This window comes from Chiloscyllium plagiosum, chromosome 2 (assembly GCF_004010195.1).
Source record: "Chiloscyllium plagiosum isolate BGI_BamShark_2017 chromosome 2, ASM401019v2, whole genome shotgun sequence".
NCBI lineage: Eukaryota > Metazoa > Chordata > Chondrichthyes > Orectolobiformes > Hemiscylliidae > Chiloscyllium > Chiloscyllium plagiosum.
The window spans coordinates 103215675-103238011 of record NC_057711.1 but is presented as its reverse complement, the minus strand read 5'-3'; the positions used below and the strand labels follow the sequence as shown (position 1 = coordinate 103238011).

Below are 22337 nucleotides of genomic sequence, written 5' to 3'. Positions count from 1 at the left end.
TGGTGGAGGTTGGTACAATTTCAACATTTAAGAGGCATTTGAATGGGTATATGAATAGGAAGGGTTTGGAGGGATATGGGCCGGGTGCTGGCAGGTGGGACTAGATTGGGTTGGGATATCTGGTCGGCATGGATGGGTTGGACCGAAGGGTCTGTTTCCATGCTGTACATCTCTATGACTCTACGTCCAGTTACGGTGGTGTTCACTTCTTCCGAGTAGTAAAGGCCGTGTGTTTGGGAAATGTCAATTAGCAACTTGCTGCAGTGCATACTGTTTATAACACGCAGAGTAACCATAGTATGTCAAGTGGTGTGAGAGGAGGAGGGATGTATGGACCAGTTATGTGTAGGTAACATCAAGCAATTGCTTTGTTTGAGATGGTGTAAACCTTCTTCAGAGTTATTACAACTGCAACATCCAGGCAAGCAGAAAACTACTGATTTGAATTTCATGGATGGCAGAGAGATTTTGCTTTCCAGAAAGTGAGCCATTGCAACCAAATACTGAGCCTCTGACCTGTTCCAGCAATTATGACATTTATGTGGCAAGCCTGCTGTTTGGTCAGTGATAATTCCCAGTATATTAAATGATAGAGATTGCAATAATAGTACAGTAATGGTATTGAATATGAAGGGGTAAATCAGTTAGGCTTTGTTTTGTTGTTGATCATACATGAGAAGGGCAAGTGTTTACGTGCCCTATTAATACTGAGTCATTGCATTATTGGTCCTTCAGTAAAGTGACTTTAGATACATTTCTGTACGTCATGACAACTGAAATATTCAGATTTCTATGCATTACATAGGGGCTTCCCTTATAAATTTTGCAATTCTGGCAGGTCAAAATACCAACTTTTCAATGCAGGAGGGCTCAAAAAAGAATGATGCAGTTCATGATAATCACTCACAAGTTTTTGCATAAATACGGATGTAATCCTTCAAATGGCAAATAAATGTTTATATTGAGCATAAGGCTTTATGGCATGTGAATATTGTTTCCTGGAATCTCAACTAAGAAGCATTTATTAATGCAATGTTATTTTGTCCTTGGGGCTTGTAAAGGCAGAGGTGCTGAGGGGTCTAGGCAGAGTCTAGTTTAACAATGGCAAGGGAATGGCCAATTCTCCTAGTTCAGGATGTTTCTAGTTTTGTTTAGCTGTGGCAGTCAGAAGATGCTGTAGTCCAGGAAGCTTCAGCAAGTGATTTCTGACTGACTCTCTCTGAAGTCTCTTTGGATGCTGTTCCCTCCTGTCTGTAAGAATCTGGATTTCAATCTATGTTTTTGCCGAGGAGTGTGTTTATGGGATGTTACAGGATTGGAACAGTTTCTTTGTTAAGTTGCTGTTTCGGGTTGGTTAAGTTTTCCAATAGTTAAGCTTTTCTAAATTCCGTTTTCTTTTATTCATATTTCAACTGTAGTGTTTAAATAAATTCTGTTTTGCTTAAAGCCGAGTGGTTTGACCAGCTGCATCACACCTGGAACATCCACTTTTCTTATTTTAAAGGCAGAGGTAAAGGTTTGGGTTGAGGTGATCTTCTTCAAATATTTTGAGAGGGTCTGGCCTCATCCATAACATACCGGCCTACATCAATGAACTTGAGTCAGTTACACCATATCTATATTGTCTTTAAAAAACTGCAGACATTGTTTTTGGCCTATGCATCTCTCACAAAAAGAAAATCTTGCGATCTTTTCTTCAAGAACACCCAGACCCCCTCTGATTAATAACACTTTTCAGTCACCAAATAAAATATGTTGTTTTCTACTTTTCCTATCAAAGTAGATAAGTTCACACTTCCCCAAGTTATATTTCACAGGGAAATATTCATGCCCACTCACCCAGCTGTCTAAATGCTGCTTTGTGCATGGCCCTCACTGCTTACTTTTCCTTCTAATCTTGTATCATTTCAAACTTCCACACGTTACTCTCAGCTCCCTCATACAACCATCAACTTGGTTGAAATCCAAACCATGATCCTTGCAATACTCCACCAGTTATAGCCTGAGAATGTTAAAATGACCCATCTATTCTTACTGAAAAATGTGCTGCTGGAAAAGCGCAGCAGGTCAGGCAGCATCAAAGGAGCAGGAGAATCGACGTTTCAGGCATAACCCTTCTTCGGGCTTATGCCCAAAACGTCGATTCGCCTGCTCCTTTGATGCTGCCTGACCTGCTGCGCTTTTCCAGCAACACATTTTTCAGCTCTGACCTCCAGCATTTGCAGTCCTCACTTTCTCCATCTATTCTTACTCCCTGCTTTCAGGGCATTAAGTAATCCGCAATCGATGAGGCATAATTTCATGTAATAACTTCTCCTGTTACACCTTTTAAACAGCATTTAAAAATCCAGGTACACCACATTCCTTATTCTCCCAACTCAATGTTAAACAACAACACAGGTTTGCCAAATGAGACACTCAGATGAAATAACTCTGATTTTCTCTCTAGTCCTGCTGCATTTCTCCAGCACTCTGTTTTTGCCAAATATGATGACCCTATCTTAATTTTGAGTTAACTCTGCTAATGATATTTTGAATTTTTAAAACATCCTCAGGCCATGTCTCTAATAATTAATTTGAGCACTTTCTCTCTTACTGATGCCAGATTTATTGGCCTTTAAAGTTTTCTGCTTTTCCCCCCCGCTTTCCTTTCTCACATACAGGGTTAATGCTGCTGCCTTCCAATCCATAAGGACTGTTTAGAAAATAGGACAAAGTTAAAAATCACAACACCAGGTTATAGTCCAACAGGTTTATTTGGAAGCACAAGCTTTCGGAGCACTGCTCCTTCATCAGGTGGTTGTGGAGCATAAGACCATAAGACACAGAACTTATAGCAAAAGACTATAGTGTCATGCAACTGAAGTGATATATTGAACAAACCTGGATTGTTGCTAAGTCTTTCATCTTTCATAATGGGTTGCAGGTTTCGGTTCCTTAATATGTAAATCCCAAAATTTCTTTTAAGTCACCTTCTCGAGGTAACTTAAGGTTTTATAACAAAAGGTGACATCTCAGCTCAGACAATGAAAATCTCAGACTCAGAACAAGGAAACTCAAAAAGTTCAAAACCTATACAACCACTAGGACTGAAGTCTCCTCCTTTAAAACTCCAGGTTGTCAGCCATTAATTCTGGGCGAAAGTGAGGACTACGATGCTGAAGATCAGAGTCAAGATTAGAGTGCTGCTGGAAAAGCACAACAGGTCAGGCAGCATCCGAGGAGCAGGAAAATCAATGTTTCGGGCAAAAGCCCTTCATCAGGAATAAACCATTAATTCTGTCAACCTGCTGGCCTTCCATCCAGTTTCCAATATTCTTTCTTTCCTCACATTAATTTTTTAACCTCCTCACTTGCAACTCTTAGAAAAGGACTCGTAAACCCTACAACACCTGGAATTTTTAAATTTCCTCTTCAGCGAAGATAGATACAAAGTACAGTCAAATCTTTATTAACTAGCATGTAGGGAGAATGCAGAAGCTGGTTAATCAAAAATGCCAATTAATGGATCAATTCATTTACTGATTGAATACAGCTTAATACACATGGCACAAACTTTCAAAGAATAAGTTAATGTGTGGGCAGTCAAGTATGCAAAAACAGTGTTCTTTTTACTTTAATAGGACATTAAATAAATGAAAGCTCAAGATAATTTAGTTTACAGATATTCAAGAAGGAATGCATGTGCATGATATACACATCGAAGTCGATCTTTCTGTTTAATACCTGATTCATGCACAATAATCAAAGTGAAATTCAACAGGCATTGTCAACTTAAGTCAGTTTTCTCTGCATTACAAATTTGATCAAGGGATAGATCATATTCAGAAATTAATTTTTGTAAAGAAACAATTATATTAGCTTCATGGTCAGCTTTATGGATGTCTCTGACTTTGAAGGGACATAAAGTTTAAAACACATAAGCTATCCATCAGAAAAGGCACACAGTTCAATCAATTTCAATAATACATTCTTTTTGCTTAATGAGCGAGCATTGGGCTAGACATGGGGCCCCCAGTGAGCATTTAAAACCAAACATTTATATAAAAGCACTATCTAGCTGCTCGAGCTTAGTACAGTAGTGTCTTTAAAGCTTTATTTACTCAGAGTCAACAAAACAAACTTCAGCAATTTTACTTTTTGACCTCTGATAGCATTGGCTCATCAAAACCTTCCAATTTTTATCTTTTTAAATACATCTAGAGATGTAAATTTCCTACTTTAGTGTCAACACAGGTTTTTTGTGCTTCTCACTCTGGAGTTCACTGGATGCTGTTATGATTTTGTGCCATTGTGACAAGATGGGGATTTACAATTTATGCATTAAAACTTTTTTAATGCTTGTAACCACAATTAGAACTTGTAAGTACTTGTACTGTACTGAGATTAGCTGCAAAGCCTTTGGGTTCTGGAAAATTTTTGAAGAGCTTCTAGTTGTTGAAGTGATATTTTGCACAGGAAAAGTATAAATTGAACTTAGTTGAGAATTTCAGTTAGTTGTGTATCAGATAAAATAAGGTTTGATGTGTCCTGTCTCTGTTTCTCTTGATAGAACAACTAAGAGGATGACAATAAATATAAGGCTCTATTTACCATCTCTCCACGTCCAAAAATCCCACAAACCGGTTTCTGAATGAATCATTGACGAAAATTCAATCCTCCATAGTCCACTTAACTCATAAATGTTAATAGTTCTTAGTCGGGCCCACTCAGAATGTCTTTAAAAAAGGCAGTCAGATCCCCACATCCCTATTCAGTTTTTGTCAACTTTCACTAACGTGAGATAACATGCAGCTAATGATCACATTTGCAGCACTCATATCATTGCCAGCAGCTAAGCAGTTGAAAGTCCCCCACCACATCTCATTTTGGTGGAGGCAAGTCTTTCAATTTATAGATGTAGTTTACAGCTACATTGACAAATCGTAAACCACAGGGAAAACCCAGGTCTGAGCCCTGAAAAAAGGATCATGTCTATTTAAATATATTAGCTGTCTTACAATCTCAGAGCTATTAACCAACCATAGACACTTGACATACCAATATGTCAGAGCTTTTATTCATTTCAGATATTATCTTATCTAAATAGACACACAGGCAGGGAAAAACACTTCAAAGAAATAAAAACATATTACAAAGTAATACAGATATTAAATAAACAAAATTTATACTCCTCTCTGCATTTCATAAATATTGCTTGCTGAGGGGCAGCAGAGTGGCTAGCACTGCTACCTCACAGCGTCAGGGACCCGTGTTCGATTCCCACCTCGGGCAACTGTCTGTATAGGGTTTGCACGTTCTCCCAGTGTCTGCGTGGGTTTCCTTCGGGTGCTCTGGTTTCCTCCCACAATCCAAAGATGTGCAGATCAGGTGAATTAGCCAAGCTAAATTGCCTATAATGTTAAGTGCATTAGTCAGGGGTAACTGTAAGGGAATGGGTCTGGGTGGGTTACTCTTCGGAGGGTCAGTGTGGACTTGTTGGGTCGAACGGTCCGTTTCCATACTGTAGGGAATCTAATCTAATCTAGCTAGGTGTATTAGTCATTCTTGGAGACTAGGTAAGAACTTACAATAAGTCCATCTTTCAGGCTGGTTTTATTGATAAGTTGCCATTATGAATGCCTCACCTCTTGCCATGAACGATTAATGCACTTAGACCTCAGCAAGCAGTATTCAGATTGAATATATCTTTTGACTGATGAGTCTCAGCTTGTAAAATCTGTTGGTTTTTTTTGAAGAGTTGCTTTCCAATGCCTGTGTATTGATTTATGCAAAATTAAGAGCTCTAAAATGAATTAAAACTTTAGTTAAACGCTGAATAACTGTTGTTAATTGACACTTTTAAACAGTATGTATGCAAAAGAGCTTTCTTTTGCTGAAGGATCTTTCTAAAGATCATTGTGTCAGCTACAGTATTATTTCCAAGACATTCCAGAGAATTTCTAGGCTGCTGTCCTCACCATCCTCCCACCTTGGTTGCCAGCTCGAACTCGTCTCCAAAAGCTCAGCTCCATCTTACCCCCAACACGCCAAAATGAAAATACAATGAGAGAGGATGGGGTCTCCTTACCTGATACAGATGTATAGGATTTGAAACACTTTCAGTTCCAGATGCTCACCTCCTTAATGAAAATCTGATTCAAGGACTTCAGTTCACAATGGACATCGTTTAAAACTGCACTAGGCAAATATCTGACAGTAACAATGAAAATACAGATGACTTGAACTATGATTTTTCCTAAAAATCATAATTCCAATGGATACCAAATTTTGGAATTTTCCCCAACTCTTGACTATTCAGGGACAGAGTACACAAGTCCTTTGGTCCTAAAGGAAATCACCCTCTCAATATAAAAAAAAGTGACCATGTTAAAATACCACACAAGTACATGCGTAAGTGCACTCACCACAGGCTTTGGCAGCTGCTATGCAAATGTCTTCTGCGACATATTTATCTGGTGGAAATGTTAAGGAGTTGTTATCCGTTTTGCCAGGGATGGGATAAAGTTTTACTTGAAGTCCCGCTCCAGTCCATTTGGGTGCTCGTGAGGTTTGATGAAGATCTCCATTTTGAAGTGGCGCTGATCCGGTTTCCACATCAGTCACTGTAATGCAGGCCATCATTTTGTAATAGTAGGAAAAGTCTCTTTCTTCCCCTTACAACTGCAAATCGAGAAAAGAAATAAAAACAAATTGAAATATGATAAAAAAGGCAGGATGGATTTTAAAATGTACTATGGCAGAAGTTTGACCTTGCGGTCAAAGTGTGAAAATGGTATTGCCAATTGACCACGTTCAATGAAGGCTGCTTCTAGATCAGGTGGCAAACTCAAAACAGTACTACAGCCAGACAACAAGCTGCAAACCCACACTCGTATCTCTCACACTTCACATGTAAGACTGACAATTTTGTCCGCCAAAAAGTATACTTTATTTATTAAATCTGTAAAATTTTAAATATCATATTACAGAGAGCACAATAGAATTTAACTTTTCTCCATGCACTTTGGAACAAACTCAGTACAATTTCAACAATCTTGAAATTCACAATCCGTATTCCACATTGGTTGGGCATGTCGATTGAGGGGTTCTGCATTATTTCCACATTCACTGAGTAGAAAGCCTGAAAGTTCTTTCCCCATTGCACCTCTGCAGTTGCTGTACCGAGTTCTGCCACATGCCTCAGCATCGGGTCCTAGAACTTTGCAAAGTGCCAGTTTCTAGCACGCCATCAAAGGACAACTCTTTGCGCTGGAAGACCACCATGTTTCTGATAGGCCAAAGAGATTCCTTCATCAAAGTGACAATTCTCTAGCTGATTTTCAAAGATCTTTCCCACAAGGGGCCACAGCATATGCTTTCTTCCCTTCAGTCAGATGTAGGCTACAATATTTTCAAACAATCTTTTCACAGTCACTACGAGAGTTGCCCTGTGATCAGCTGACTTGCAGAAATTGGATTGGTTCAGTCAATTTCTCCTCCTCACTTTTGTCAAGTTGGAAATGCTCAGCCAGTCATGTAAATGATATTTCAGGCCTGATATGTGAATCCAGATCCTCAAGGTGGGGTTGGGGTGGGGGGGTCAAACATTGTGCTACTGAATGGAATTCATCAGCTGATACTTAATATTCACACAATATAGAACTGGTGTTCATAATCACTGAGATCAAGAGGACGAAAGATTAAATCGGGATATGCAGGAATGTAGAGGTGAAGCTAAAATCAAATCAACCATGATCTAATTGAATGTTGGAGCAAGTTTGAAGGGCTGAGTGGCCTACTCTTGTTCCTTGATTGTAACTGTGTCACAAACATTGGGACATGACATTATGGAAAAGAAAAACATCTCTTAATACAGTCTACTTTATCAAAGGTAATAGATAATATCATGGATACTCTTGCCATTTTAACAGAGCATATTTTCTTTTTAGGAAGGATGTTTCAAAACACTGATGTGCTGGATACACAGTGAGTCAGGATGACACAGGAATATTTTGACAACACAGATAGATTCAGGGATTTCTGACCCCATTTCTAGACTTTCCACTTTAACATTACAGAAAGTCATTAATGTAAGACTTTTGGTCTTCCTCATTCCCTTCACCATTCAACAGATTATCAAATTTGGAAGGAGAAACAGATTTGTCGAGTACTTCTGAAAAAGTCAGAGTTTGGAAAGTTCAGTTGCACAAAGACACCTAGGTGTCCTTATCGATAAGTCATTGAAAGGTAACGTGCAGGAGCACCAAGCTATTAGGAAGGCCACTGGAATGTTTAATCTAACTCTCTTGCAATGAAAGTAGTGAAGTCTTGTGTTAATTGTATAGGAACTTGATTAGATCGCTCATAGAGTATTGTACGCATTTTGATCTCCCTATCTCAGGAAGGATACTATTACTATAGAGCGAGCACATCAAAACGTTCACCAAACTTGTTCTTAGAATGGTGGGACTGTCCAATGAACATAGTGGGCAAACTGGGTCTGTTTCTCTAATACTTCAAAGGAATGAGAGGTAATTGCATTGAAACTTGCAAATACTTAAAAGAGATAGAGTAGAGCAGGTAAGATGCCCTCCTTTATAGGACTCCCTCTTTGAGGAGCCTAGAACCAAGGCATACAATTTAAAAAGTAAAGCAGATACCACTTAGGTCGAAGATAAGAAGAATTTTTATCACTGAGAAGTTTGTCACATTTTGGAAGTGTCTACCACAGAGGGCTGTGGAGGCTCAGCCTTTATGTAGGTTTAAGGATGAGACTGATGGATTTCTGATTACTGACAGTGTACAAGGTTATCAGAATGTGTAAAAGACATTGAAGTGTTCGATCTTCCATGATGCTGTTGAATGACAAGGCAGGCTCAATCGGCTGGATGCCCTACTTCTATTCCCAAGCTCCTATCCATGGAGAATATAGGATGAGTGAAAGGTCATCTTTGTAAAAGTCTTCATTAAGGACTTTCCATAATGTTTTACTGCAGGCCAATAGAAGTGTCAATAAATGAAACTACAAGCACTCAAAATCTTCTAACCTTGTGTAGATAGACATAAATACATAAATGAGGATTGGCCGAGAGTCCAGAAATCTATTACTCAAATAAAACACGAGCACCAGATAAAGTACTGCTTAATTGACAGCTCTAGCTCTGATTTCTACTGTTGATTGTGCAATAGGATAATGGGGAGCAAGGGGTATGGGATGCAGCCTGGAACTGGGTGCATAAGCTGGTATAGGGAGTGTGAGTCACAGAGCTGGACAGCATCAAGATAGACCTTTCAGCCCAACTTGCTCATGCCAACCAGGTTTCCTAAACAGAACTTGTCCCCTTTGCCTGTATTTGGCACATATTGCTCCAAATTTTTCCCATTTATGTACCAGTCCAAATGTCTATTAAAAGTTGTAAAGTAACTTCCTCTACAATTTCCTCTGGCAGCTCGTTCCATATACACACTAACCTGCCTCAAAAAAGTTGCCCCTTTGGTCCCTTTTAAATCATTCTCTTCTCACCTTAAACCTTTAGTTTTGGACTCCCTTACCCTGGGAAAAGACATTGGCTATTCACCTTATCTAGGCCCCTCATGTTTTTTAAACCTCTAACAAGCCCACCTCTCAGCCTCCTTTGCTCCAGGGAAAACATCCCAGCCTATCTAGCCTCTCCTTATAATTCAAATTTTTCAGTCTTGACAACATCCTTTTTGCACCCTTTCCAGTTTAACAACATCTTTCCTCCAGCAGGGGAACCAGAATGATACATAGTACTCCAAATATGGCCATACCAATGTTGCGTACAGCTGTTACATGTCCCAACTCCTGTACTTAATGCTCTGACCGACAAAGGTGTGTGCCACCCTGACTACCCGTGACATCATTTTCAAGGAACTATGCACCTGTACCTCTCGGTCTCCGTTTGACAACAGTGTAAACTGCTTTTACTAGAGAATGTGTGAAGTATTTTGAAGATCAGTTACTCTTTAATGCATTAAATTGACTTGAAATCATCTGAAAAATTTTGAATTTTTGCAAAAAAAAAGTTGTATTAATTTCAAATCCACCCCCTCCCAACCCCCTTCACCCATTCACTTCACCCATCACTACGTAGTCTCTTCAGTTCCTCTTCACAACTTAACTTTCCTACCTATCTTTGTCATTGACAACTTGAGCAACCAGACTTTCAGTCCCTTCATCCAAACCATTTAGACAAATACTAAAATTTTAAGGCCCTAGCACTGACTCCTGTGGCACACCATTTGTTCCATCATGCCCATCAGAAAATAATCCATCAATGCATACGCCTGGCTTCTTGCTAACTAGCTGGTCTTCTATCCATGCCAAAAGGTGGAATTCTTTGGGCTTTTAGAAGTGGGGGCGGGGGGAGGCAGGGAAACCTGTGTGGGTAGGAGGCAAAATAAATCAAAATCAACCAAATCAGTCTCCTGCTCGCGGGTTAAACTTAGCAGAATTGCTCAGGTAAAGACGGTTTTGAATTCATTAGCACGTTGTAAATTTTCATTAACAATCCAGCCACAGGAATTATCTTCACAGGCACAATCTTGTTTCAGGCTAAAACAGGAAACATGTTCACTAACCCAGCTATACGCATACAAGACGTGAACTTAGTGAAGTACATTTCTTCCTTGACCCTATGGTGAATACAAACACCTTCCATTACTTGAATCCTTCACACCAAAGTCATTTCTTTGCTCAAAGTTTTACAGTATTGAGATGACTGTCAATCAGCTCATGGGAAGTCTCCATCATGTACAGGATTACTTGCTGTTAAGATTGCTTAATGTAAGGGTGAAGCCTGACTGAGTCAAAAGGCCTGCTCAAGGAGGTAGCCACACTGGGCGATATCAACAAGCCTGACCAAGACAGGCAAGTGGGGCTGAACTCAGAAGGAGTCTCAATTCAAAAGGGACTTGCTCCTATGCAGGTCTTTAATAAAAAGCTTTTGGATTTGTATATTCTCCTAGTTATGGTTTAAGGTCACTGCTCAACATTGTAGCTCTTTTTATGTTTTAAGTATGAACCTTGGCAGATGGGTTAGAGTTAGTAGGAGAAAATAAAGACTGCAGCTGCTGAAAATCAGAGTCAAGAGTGTGGAAAAGTCTGTGTGTAAATTGAAGTCACTCATTACTAACATATTACCCACATTCCATGCATCACAAATTTCTTATTATATATTGCACCCAACATTACCATGACAGGTTGGTGGTCTGTAAACAACTCTCACCAATGTTTGCTGCCTGATTGCTGAACAGTATGTCTCAGATTGATCTGAGAATGCTTTTCTAACCACCTTCACTCTTCAATTCCTTTTGTTCTCCCTTGAAATGTTCATTTATTGTGCTTCTGTGTTGATCTCCTTTAGTCACGGGTCCAACCTGCTCCTTTATTTATTTTTCCTCAGCTATCTAAATTGATCCACTATGTTATATTCAACCATTACTTTTTCAGTCTTTGCATCATCTCTCCAGCACTGGCTTTGCAGCACACTTAGTTTCTTGCCCTCGAGCAACTGTACATTATTGTGCAAGGTAGCCTGACCGATAATCTGGATATGGACTTGTATATCATTTGGGCAGACTGCCCTACATGCCAGTCATATAAGACATGGGGCCAATGGAACTTAGATTGCATTTAATCGCTTGTCAAGTTATCAAATTTGCCTGGACCTCAAACAGTATTCTGCATAAACACCAAAGAAATGGCTCAATATCCTGTATATCAAACCAGTTCTCTTACAGTCTCATGGCAAGACGCACTGTGCATTAAACAATGAGACTATTAAAGTAAATGCAATAGATAGCAACTTATCTGCCAAAACTTGTCTGTGGTCTGAATTTCCTAAATGATTGTAGATTTTAAAAACAATACACTTTGCCATAATATGGACTCGATTACCGTTCAACAAAAGGTGTTGGTAGAGGAGGGGAACAACCTTCAAGGTTAAGCAACAGTATAAAAACATTATTATTTCAAGTGATTGTTTCATGACAGATAATTCAGTTGCTTTTGTATTCAAAAAATACAACCGGAATGCAAAGTCATGACTCAACACAATATAAGTCCATTCAATTGGATACAGAAATTTCATGAGAACATCTACTCAACTATAGCCTATTCTTCATGAATATTAGAAAATCCTATAAAGGAGGAAACAGTGACCAAATTTGTTTAGTACTGTAATTGAAGGTTGAACTTCATCAGAAAATCAGCTAAGAGTTAGGTTTGCCTAGTTTCAGAGAGTTTCTTCCCTGAACTTTAGTGAGATTTCTCAAAATATGTTCTGAAACTTGTTCCATTAGGTAAGTAACATATCACAATAGCGTCCCGTGCATCGTAGCTTCCCTCTCGCCACAGACAGAAGTACTTACTACTGCCAGGAACTCCCAGGATCCCTGGTGTTGGCACCATAGTTAAAGCCCAACTGTGCAACAGGTCAAGAACTGTTAGCCAGGAGTTGCCCTTCACAGCGCACAGTGGGAGGAGAAACAAAAGCAAATGCATTTTGTCACAAGGCTAGCACTTCATTGCAAGTGCACGTTCGTAAATCTATCACTGCTCAAGAACCAGGTAAAACAGCTTAACATTTGACGCATTCACTTTTATTCAGCAATATCAGAAACTAACACTAAACTAAATGAGGCTACATTTGCCTCCAAAGACAGAGGAGGATTGGTTGCCTCGAGAGGCAAACAACTAACAGTCAATAATGATCACTGCACCCAGCTCTCATCTACTAGAAACAGGGATCAAAGAAGGCCCTCAATGGCTTGCTGTCCTTGCCAATATACTGCTCTATCATATCGAGGGGGATATTCCTCCTGCTCAAGTCCTCATCATCTCCTCAGAAAACTGCTGCCACTCATCCAACTCTTCAGAATCCATCACATCCTCTTAATGTCCACTCCATTTGGACAGAGACAGCATGCTACAATTATGTGGCACACTCTGTCTGGAAGGTGCTAAAAAAACCACCTCCCGACTGCCCCATCTGAACCTGATCTTCAGCCTATCATCTGCTTCACTATTGCCCTTGAAGAATAGGTCATTCACCATCCACTTTGATTTAAAGCCAGTTACACCTTGGTAAAGCAGGGCTTGCCATCAACATAATTTCTTCCTAGCTGATTAGATCAAAGCCAATTTTCTTTAAGTGGGCCTTCAGGGTTTCTTTGAAATGCTTCCCCTGGTTACACTGCAATCTTTCTCAGCATTGCGAGCTGCAAGTAGACAGCATGCGACAGACGGTAAATCTTGTTTATTCCGATTTTGTAGCCTTTCCAGTGCAGTTACTATATGAGCATCACCACCGCTGTGAACATGGTCCCCGTTTCCTGACACGTGTCTGTGTTTGCACAGTAATCCATCCAGGCGATGCATGGGGCCTTTGTAGGCAATGGTGACAGTGTCCCTCCAGCTTTCTCAAGTGTTGCTGGTAGGTCACCCAGATTTTGTACCTATTAAGTGGCATCAAAAGGATGACTGCCTTAGACTACAACCTTTCTGTCTGTCTATCTGCAAGTGCTTATTAACCAAGACTCGCCTGAACAGTTTATCAAAGAAGGCATTGTGGATATCCAGATTGGTCAGCTGTTTCGGGGCTGAACTGAGCTACAGAAAGGAACATTAATATTATTCAATTAAGCAGCACCCAAGTGAGATCAACACTTATGCAGTTTTGCAGAAAACTGTATGAATTAGTCAAGCAAGGAATTTTAGTCTGCAGATCAGGAAACATTTGGCACATTCGTGGCAGTGTTACAACACTAACAGGAATCTTACTTTGGAAGGATAATGTTTGATAAATTTGCTGCAGATAATGAACATTAGACATCATATCAATCTTTCATATTATGACAAAGTAATTACAGCACAGAAACAGGCTATTCAGGCCACAAGGTTCACATTGACTCAGATTGCCAAGAGATGCTTCCTCTATTTTTTTGTCTTGGACCCTATCCACATATTCTTCTATCCTTTTATCCTATATACACACACACAACAGAGTTGTGTCTTGAACACAGCTTTCTAATCGCCTCTCTGCTCCTTCTAAGTATGACCTCCACCCTTTGGGCAAACTGGATTTTCCCAAGTTCCCTATAGATTTATTAGAGTTCTCTCATTGTTATAGATCATCCCTACTTCTGGTTTCTCTCCAAGTATAAATCTTTCTATCAAAGAGTCTCCTTTAAGTCACCTCTTAATCATGTGTTTTCTTGAGAAAGATTCCACAACCCGTTCACTCTTTCTGAAAGGATATAAAACATTCAGTTCTAATATTCCAGTAAACCCTCTTTATACCTTCCCAGCATCTCTGTATCCTTTTAGCAACATGGAGGCCTTTATATTTATGGTATTCAATGACATTCAATACAACTTTAATGCAACCTCTTTGATTTTCAACAATATCCATTAAGAAAAGGACCCCGACAAGTTGTTTTACTTTATGGCCTTATTAACCTGTGTCACAAGGCTGAGTAATCTGGATTGGGTTTCAAATCCAAAATGCAGAACCTGCACCATCCTCTCATAACTGTCCTACATGAAATATGTTTGAATAGCGTTAATTGGCAATGTCATTCCAGGACAGCTTGTATTGACTGGCGTAGAAAATGCAAAAAGTTATATTAATGTAACAGCAAATAAATTGGATATTGCTGACATTACTGAGGCACATACGGGACAACTTTACACTACATCAAGCCATGTTGGACACAACTTTGTATGCTTTAAAACTGGAGCAAAACGTGCTTCATCACAAGCACCAATGTTCGAACAGTAGGATATACACTCGCAAAAAACAATTCAATTTCTTTACTGGCCCTGAAAATAAGGCATTTAATCTATGATTCCTGAAGAAGGGCTCATGTCCGAAACGTCGATTCTCCTGCTCCTTGGATGCTGCCTGACCTGCTGTGCTTTTCCAGCAACACATTTTCAGCATTTAATCTATGAACCAAGTTTATATTTCAAAATCCAAAATTAGTTTCTAAAAGTTTGCAGAAGACAGCTGTCATAACGTTAGTTCAGTTTTCTAAAAGTGGATTTAAAAGAAGTCATAGAGACTTTCAGCACAGAAACAGACCTTCGGTCCAACATGTCCATGCCGACCAGATATCCTAAATAACTCTAGTCCCATTTGACAGCATTTGGCCCACATCTCTCTAAGGCTTTCCTATTCACATATGCATCCAGATTTCTTTTAAATACTGTACTTGTACCAGCCTCCAACATTTCCTCTGGCAGCTCAATATGCACATCACCTGCCGCATGAAGAAATTGACCCTTCGATCCCCTTTAAATCTTTCCCCTCTCACCTTAAACCTATGCTCTCTAATTTTGGATTCCCCTACCCCAAGGAAAAGACCTCACCTATTTACCCTATCCATGCCCCTCATGATTTTATAAATCTCCGTGGTCACCCTTCAGCCTCCGATGCTCCAAGGAAATTAGCTCCAGCCTATTCAGCCTCTTCCTATAGCTCAAAACTTACAACCTTGGCAAGATCCTTGTAAGGAGAAAGTGAGGTCTGCAGATGCTGGAGATCAGAGCTGAAAATGTGTTGCTGGAAAAGCGCAGCAGGTCAGGCAGCATTCAGGGAACAGGAGAATCGACATTTCGGGCATAAGCCCTTCTTCAGAATCTCAAGATCCTTGTAAACCTTTTATGAACTCTTTCAAGTTACAAAACATCCTTCCAATTCTAGGAGACCAGAATTGCACACAGTATTCCAACAGTAACCAAACCAATGTCCTGTACAGCCACAACATGACCTCCCAACTCCTATAGTCAATGCACTGACCAATAAAGGAAAGCATACTAATTACCTTCTTTACTATCCTATTTACCTGCGACTCCACTTTCAAGGAACTATGAACCTGCACTCCAAGGTCTCTTTGTTCAGCAACACTCCCTCGGACCTTACCATTAAGTGTATAAGTCCTGCCCTGATTTCCCTTTCCAAAATGCAGCAGCTCACATTTAATCTAAATTAAACTCCATCTGCCACTCCTCAGTCTACATCTGATCAAGATCCCAGTGTATCCAGAGGTAACCATTTTTGTAGTCCACTACATTTCCAATTTTTGTGTCATCTGCAAACTTACTAACCATACCTCCTATGTTCACATCCAACTCAATTATATAAAATGACAAAAAGTAGTGGATCCAACACCAATCCTTGTGGCAGTCCACTGGTCACACGCCTCTAGTCTGAAAAGCAATCTCCACTCCCACTCTCTGTCTTCTACTTTTGAACCAGTTCTGTACCCAAATGGATAGTCCTCCCTGTATTCCATGTGATCTAACCTTGCTAATCAGCCTACCATTGTGATAAGAAGTGTTAAGACAATAGACAAAAAATAAGTGAAATGGAAGACAACATCAGAAAAAGCAGTTAGAAGCTAACAGAGAATCACAAAGCTACTGTAACAACATAGCACCTTAGTGTCCATTGTTTATATTACCACACTGAAAGCTGTACATAATTATCAATCAAAAATACTTTCAAATAAATCACTTACAATTCTTTTTTTATTAAGGCTCAGGATAACGATAAGCTTTGTGGGGTGGGGGGGGCAAAAAACACCTACAGCAAAACAATTTTGTACATTTCTGTTGATATCTATCAGTATAACCACACTCCTAGATCGCGTGTGGTATCATTGACTGTGAGCGAATGTGACACTTATAAAGTGTGACAGGAAATAATCACGATATTTTCAGGAAATACGTGTCACACATAATACTTCTGATGTACACATATATTTCAATTAAAGTTTGCTTTCAGTATTTTTGTCTCTTCAGTGCACTTGGAAGTTGAATGTTGTTATCGAGAGAAAAATCAGAAGATACAAAGAACAATCAAGCTAAAAGTTAAAAATCACACATCAGGTTATAGTCCAATAGGTTTATTTGGAAGCACTAGTTTTTGGAGCGCTGCTCCTTCATCAGGTGGTTATAAGCTTAAGCACAAATCACATCACACAGTCTCTGAGAATTAAAGCACTTGACAATCCTACATTGTGCTTGTCAAGAATGCTCTACTGTATCATGCTGCAGTTGCTGAACAAGATGGAATTTAACTTTTTTTTAATCCAATGGCCTAGAAACTCCAATTTGAATAGTGCTGCAAGGAGAGGCATGTTATGGAAAGTCTTCATCTTGCACTCACCAGGATAAATGCTGAATTTGAAAAGGATTGCAAAAATGTATACGTTAAAAAGAATTCAAGTGTTGCTCCTTTTTTCAAAAATTACTTGAAAGAACAGTGAGCAAATAGCTCCTCATTGCCTTCTCCATTGCAAAACCTTGGGCAAACTGAGTTGACATTTCGACTGTTCAGCACCATTTTGTTCTGTAGTATGAATTGTTGTGGATTGTTTGACGTTTGGCATCCTTGCCTTTCTCCCGACGAGTGCAAGATTAAAAAGCTTTGATACTGTGTCTCTCTTTTCAACAATATTCAAAATCTCAATTTGTATATCTTGGCACTTCAAACACAAATAATTAATTTGTAATAAATCATTTAAGGACGTGAAAGAATACATCTTCAAACTTTTATTTGATGAAGTTTCCTGGTCACACATGAAAGAGGAAGTAAGATGCAAAACTGTTATTACAATCGTGCAATTTCCTCTTTCCTTTCCCCTCCACCCACACCTCCTTAGAAAATGTCAGGTAGTATCATAGCTGGCCTGTAAATCTGGTGGATATTAAATCAGGTAAAGTATCAACAAATTGCAAAGCAAATCAAATCATAAGAATAAAATTAAAAATTGCAGATGTTGAAGATCTTAAAGCAAAACAGAAATTGCTGGGGAAAAAGAAATTGGTATCGTCTGTGGACACATAAAAGAGTTAATACTTTAAATCCAGTAACCCTTCTTTAGAACTGATCATAGCTAGGAAAAGGTGTTAATTATGTTGATGACAGGGAGTAATGGAGAGGAAAAGTAAATAGATTGATGGAGAGAGAGTCCAGAGAGATAGAAAAATGAAGTTAGGCAGCCAAAGGGGTGGTTGATAGTAAGCTAGGGAAGGAGAAAAGCTGATAATGGGGATAACGACTAGGTGAAAATGGGTAGGTGGTGCTGAAAACAGTCCACATCATGACGTAGCCTTGAGTATGGTGGTGAGTAAAAGGGCATGGAAGGAAATGATCTGGCCCTAAAAAATATTGAACTCTATGTTCAGTCCCAGACCTGCACAGTCCCGAAGTGGAAAATGAGGTGGTCTTCTCTACATTGAGGAGACTGGACGTTAACTCGCAGAGCATTTCAGAGGGCATCCCTAGGACACTAGAACCAAAACAACCCCACCACTCTGTGGCCAAACACTTCAACTCTCCCTCCACTCTGCCAAGGACATGCAAGTCCTGGGCCTCCTCCACCACCAAATCATAGCCATCTGACACCTGGAGGAAGAACGCCACATCTTCTGCCTTGGGGACGCTCCAACCACCAGGGCATCAATGTTGATTTCACCAGTTTCCTCATCTCCCTCCCCACGTCATCCCAGGTCCAACTCAGCACCACCCTCTTGAACTGCCCCACCTGTCCATCTTCCTTCCCACCTATCTGCCCCACCCTCTGCTCCGACCGATCACCATCACCCATCTTCGATCACCATCACCCATCTTCATCTACTTACTGCCTTCCAAGCTACTTTCCCCCCCAGCCCCACCCGCTTCGTATTTATCTCTCAGCCCCTTTTCCCTCCCCTCCCCCACATTCCTGATGAAGTGCTTATGCCCGAAACATCAACTCTCCTGCTTCTCGGATGCTGCCTGACCTGTTGTGCTGATCTTGAGCATCTGCAGTCCTCACTTTCTCCCAGTTGCTGTTCTTCCAGCCTGCATTAAGCCAGAGACATAGGTTAGCCAGGGAACACGGTGGTGTGTTGAGTGGAAGGCAACTGGAAGCTTGGGGTCATTCTTACAGACAGAACATGGGTGTTCTGCAAAGCAATCACGCATTTTGTCTCCTGAATGTACAGCAGACACATCACGAGCAGCAAACACAGTAGAATCAATTTAGTGATGTGCAGGTAAACGGTTAAGTGTCTCAGGCTTGCTGCCCACGGGTCTCAATATTGAGTTCAATAATTTTAAAGACTGAACAACTTCTTCCAGGTCCTTTACCCACACCCAAATCCCAGGCCCTGTCACGATGGGCTGCTTTCAGTGCAGAGGTAAGTTGGAGAGAGTGAGGACTGCAGAAGCTGGAGCTCAGAGTCGAGAGTATGTTGCTGGAAAATCACAGCATCCGAGAAGCAGGAGAAGCAGGAGCATAAGCCTGATGAATAATTCGTGATGAAGGGCTTATGAATGAAACGTTGATTCTCCTGCTCCTCGGATGCTGCCTGACCGCCTCTGCTTTTCCAGCACTACACTTGCGAATACTTTCAGCTCTGCCAACCCATTTTTACCTAATCACTGTCCCCATTAGCAGCTTTGCTCCTTCTTTGGTTTACCAACAAGCATCCACCTGGCTGCTGAACCTTTTTCTCTCTCCCTGGACTCCGTCTCCACCTATCCACTCACTCCTTACGCCCCATCCTGTCATCAGCATAAATACACTATTTCCCAGCTTCTCTTAGTTCTGAAGGGTCACTGGACTCAATATGTTTTCTCACTACAGATGCTGCCAGACTTGCTGAGTTTCTCCAGAAATTTATGTTTTTATTCAAACCCATAAGATTGGTAATTCAGCAGTTAACAAAACAATGGACTTAGTTCCTGTTTTGCCCTGCATAATTTGATCAATTGAAAATGGAATTTATTAAGTTTTCAACAAGAAACCTGGACCCTTGGTTTCTAGGTTTCATAAACGGTCAACAAAAATTGAGACAGAGATGCAAGCGTCAGTCTGAGGTATACTATAAAGCTAGGGTTAAAAGAAAGAAGAAAATGGCAAAAGTTGGCAGCACAGCTTTGTTCGAAAACAATAAGGTTTCATATTTTTTAAAGCTTAAAAAAGTACAATTTATAAAAGAAAGTTTACAAAAAGGGCAACACTCACACTAGCCAAAATCAAGTACCAATTTGTCAGCTCAATTTTCCTCGCATTGTAATTCAACACTTACCATAAAGGTTCCACTGTGATGGGCACAGGGCAATTGTTACATTTAAACCTATAGAATTTGGTTTAGTTGTCAGCCTGCTGTCTTCAGCATGCTGAAGGAAAACAGCATGAGCCACAGCTACGGTAAACAACCAACCCCCTCCTCCTATCAGCCGACAACATTTGGCTTGGAGAGATTAGAGAGCTGGAACAGCCGGAGCTAATCTCCTCCCCTTCCTTCAACCGTCCACCCACAAAAGGATAAGTAGTCAATGTCAATCTTCAAACATGTTTTGTAACTTTTATTGAACCTCACTTCTGTTTTGATTATCACTAGACCAGATGTGGGAGCTTTTGTTAATTTCTGCCTATGTTACAACGATTACAGCTAATGAAAACATTTTTAAAAGCATAGTTAAGAGCTCCGAGATATCCACAGGATAGAAAAAGGCACGAAAGAAACGCAAGCTCTTTCTCCCCTTTCCTCTCTGGTCCACAACAGATTACTGTGTATTTTAGGTGCATTAAAATGCCCAATCCTATTAAATATCTCATTTCCAATTTATTTTTATGTTTCAAAGTAATGGTATAAAACAATTGGACATTCAAAGAGAGATGGTGGCATCATGGTAACGTGATGGGGGATGGGTCTTCAAATCTCACCATGGGAGCTGGTAGAACTTGAATTTATTTGATAAAACTAGACTGGAAAACCAGTCTCAGAAATGGTCACTATGGAACTACTTATTTGAAAAACCTATTTGGTTAACCAAAGTCCTTTAAGAAAATAAACCTTTGATACAGCCTACAAGCAACTCCAAATCCACAGCAACCAAGGGTGGTTAACAAGTGTTGGCTTTTTCAACAACACTCACCCCACATAAGAATAAAGGAAAAATAACTGATGAGTTTAGCCAAGTGTGGGTCTGCAGCTGCCTGTCACACCTGGATGTGTTTGCTGTTTACTGACTGAAAAGGAGAAAGAACTCAAGCAAAACATCCCTCATGCCCTCACACAAAATTTACAAAGCAATTTTGAAAAAATAAATAAAAATGAGAATCTAACCCCACCTGAATGGTTTCATGTTAATTTTAACCCATTAATTGGGGGCCTTAGAATACAGAATTGATAAACAGTCTAGATATCGAAAACCTGAAAAAAAAGAGTACCAGGCGATGTCAGTGGAAAGAAAAACAGTGCTCACAATTTAGCTATGAAATCCAGTGTTCTATTGAAAGGACATGGATTGGCCTCATAAACTGGGATTCTCTCTGCTACCTGTCCTGCCAACTAGTGAACATTTTCAGGTTATTGTATTAATTAGTACCAAACCTCAGCAGGTGTGTCCACCCTATTGCAAGGGTGAATGCACGTGCTGAAGCAGTGAGAAAAACACAAGGCAACTCAATACTTAGAAGGTTACTGGAGTTTTGATTTGCTTTTGAGAGTATTTAAACTGCATGTTCTAAACTTCAACTTCTTTTAAACATATTTCCATATAATGAATATTGAAGTCAAGTCAGTTTTTAGGAATTTCCCGTTCCCTCACCGAAGGGTTGATTCTCAGAGATCTGGTGCATGCAAGTTGGCCATCTAGGATTTGAACCTAGGACCTTCAGGTCTGCAATAGCATAGTAATACACTGAAGAGTGCATTTAGTCACTAGAATGGTTACATATCTGTAACATATTTTTTTTTAAAAATCGCACTTTTGTGAAAACCTCATCAACATTTTGCACCATAATTTTTTATAATTACACAGGTAACTGATATTTCACTGGAAACTGGGGAGGTGAGAAAAGTTGATTTTATTCCAAGTAGAACAGAATAGAACTATCTGCAGTGTTTACCACTTAGAAGGACAGGGCCACACAACACCATCACCTGCAAGTTCTCTAAGCCATGCACTGCCCTGACTTAGAACCATATTACTATTCCTTCAATGACACAGAGTCAAAATCCTGGAACTCCCTCATTATCAACATTGTGGCTGTACCTATACTCCAAGTAATACACTGGGTCAAGAAAGCAGCTCACCACCAACTTCATCAGGGTCATTAGGAATGGGCAATACATGCTGTCCCCCAAGAAAGTTTAACAGAGGTACTCAAAATCATGGAGGGTATCCATTAGATAAATGAGGGTCCCCAAGTAATCCCATTGTCATGGTCCTCCTCAAAATAGATACAACATGTAGCTCGGAGGTCATCCAGGATAATTATACATGGGCATAAAGATGGTTATCCACTGGGTGTCTATGTTACCAACA

The 22337-nt window shown here is 40.0% G+C and overlaps 1 protein-coding gene across 2 annotated transcripts in view; it reads right to left on the bottom strand.

The window, feature by feature from the left end:
• jak2b (Janus kinase 2b) overlaps positions 1-20242 on the bottom strand; it is a 169286-nt gene extending 149044 nt beyond the window's left edge. The window contains exons 1-3 of one of the 2 annotated variants that reach the window (XM_043715286.1): positions 20090-20225; positions 18797-18857; positions 6408-6663 (exon numbers count right to left, since the gene is read on the bottom strand). In XM_043715286.1, coding sequence (XP_043571221.1) covers positions 6408-6624 — 217 coding nt within the window. In that variant the 5' untranslated portion in view covers positions 6625-6663; positions 18797-18857; positions 20090-20225. Of the gene's footprint in view, positions 1-6407; positions 6664-18796; positions 18858-20089 lie in introns of both variants that reach the window. The other variant, XM_043715280.1, reaches the window with a different exon arrangement.
• Between the last annotated feature and the right edge of the window lie 2095 nt (positions 20243-22337).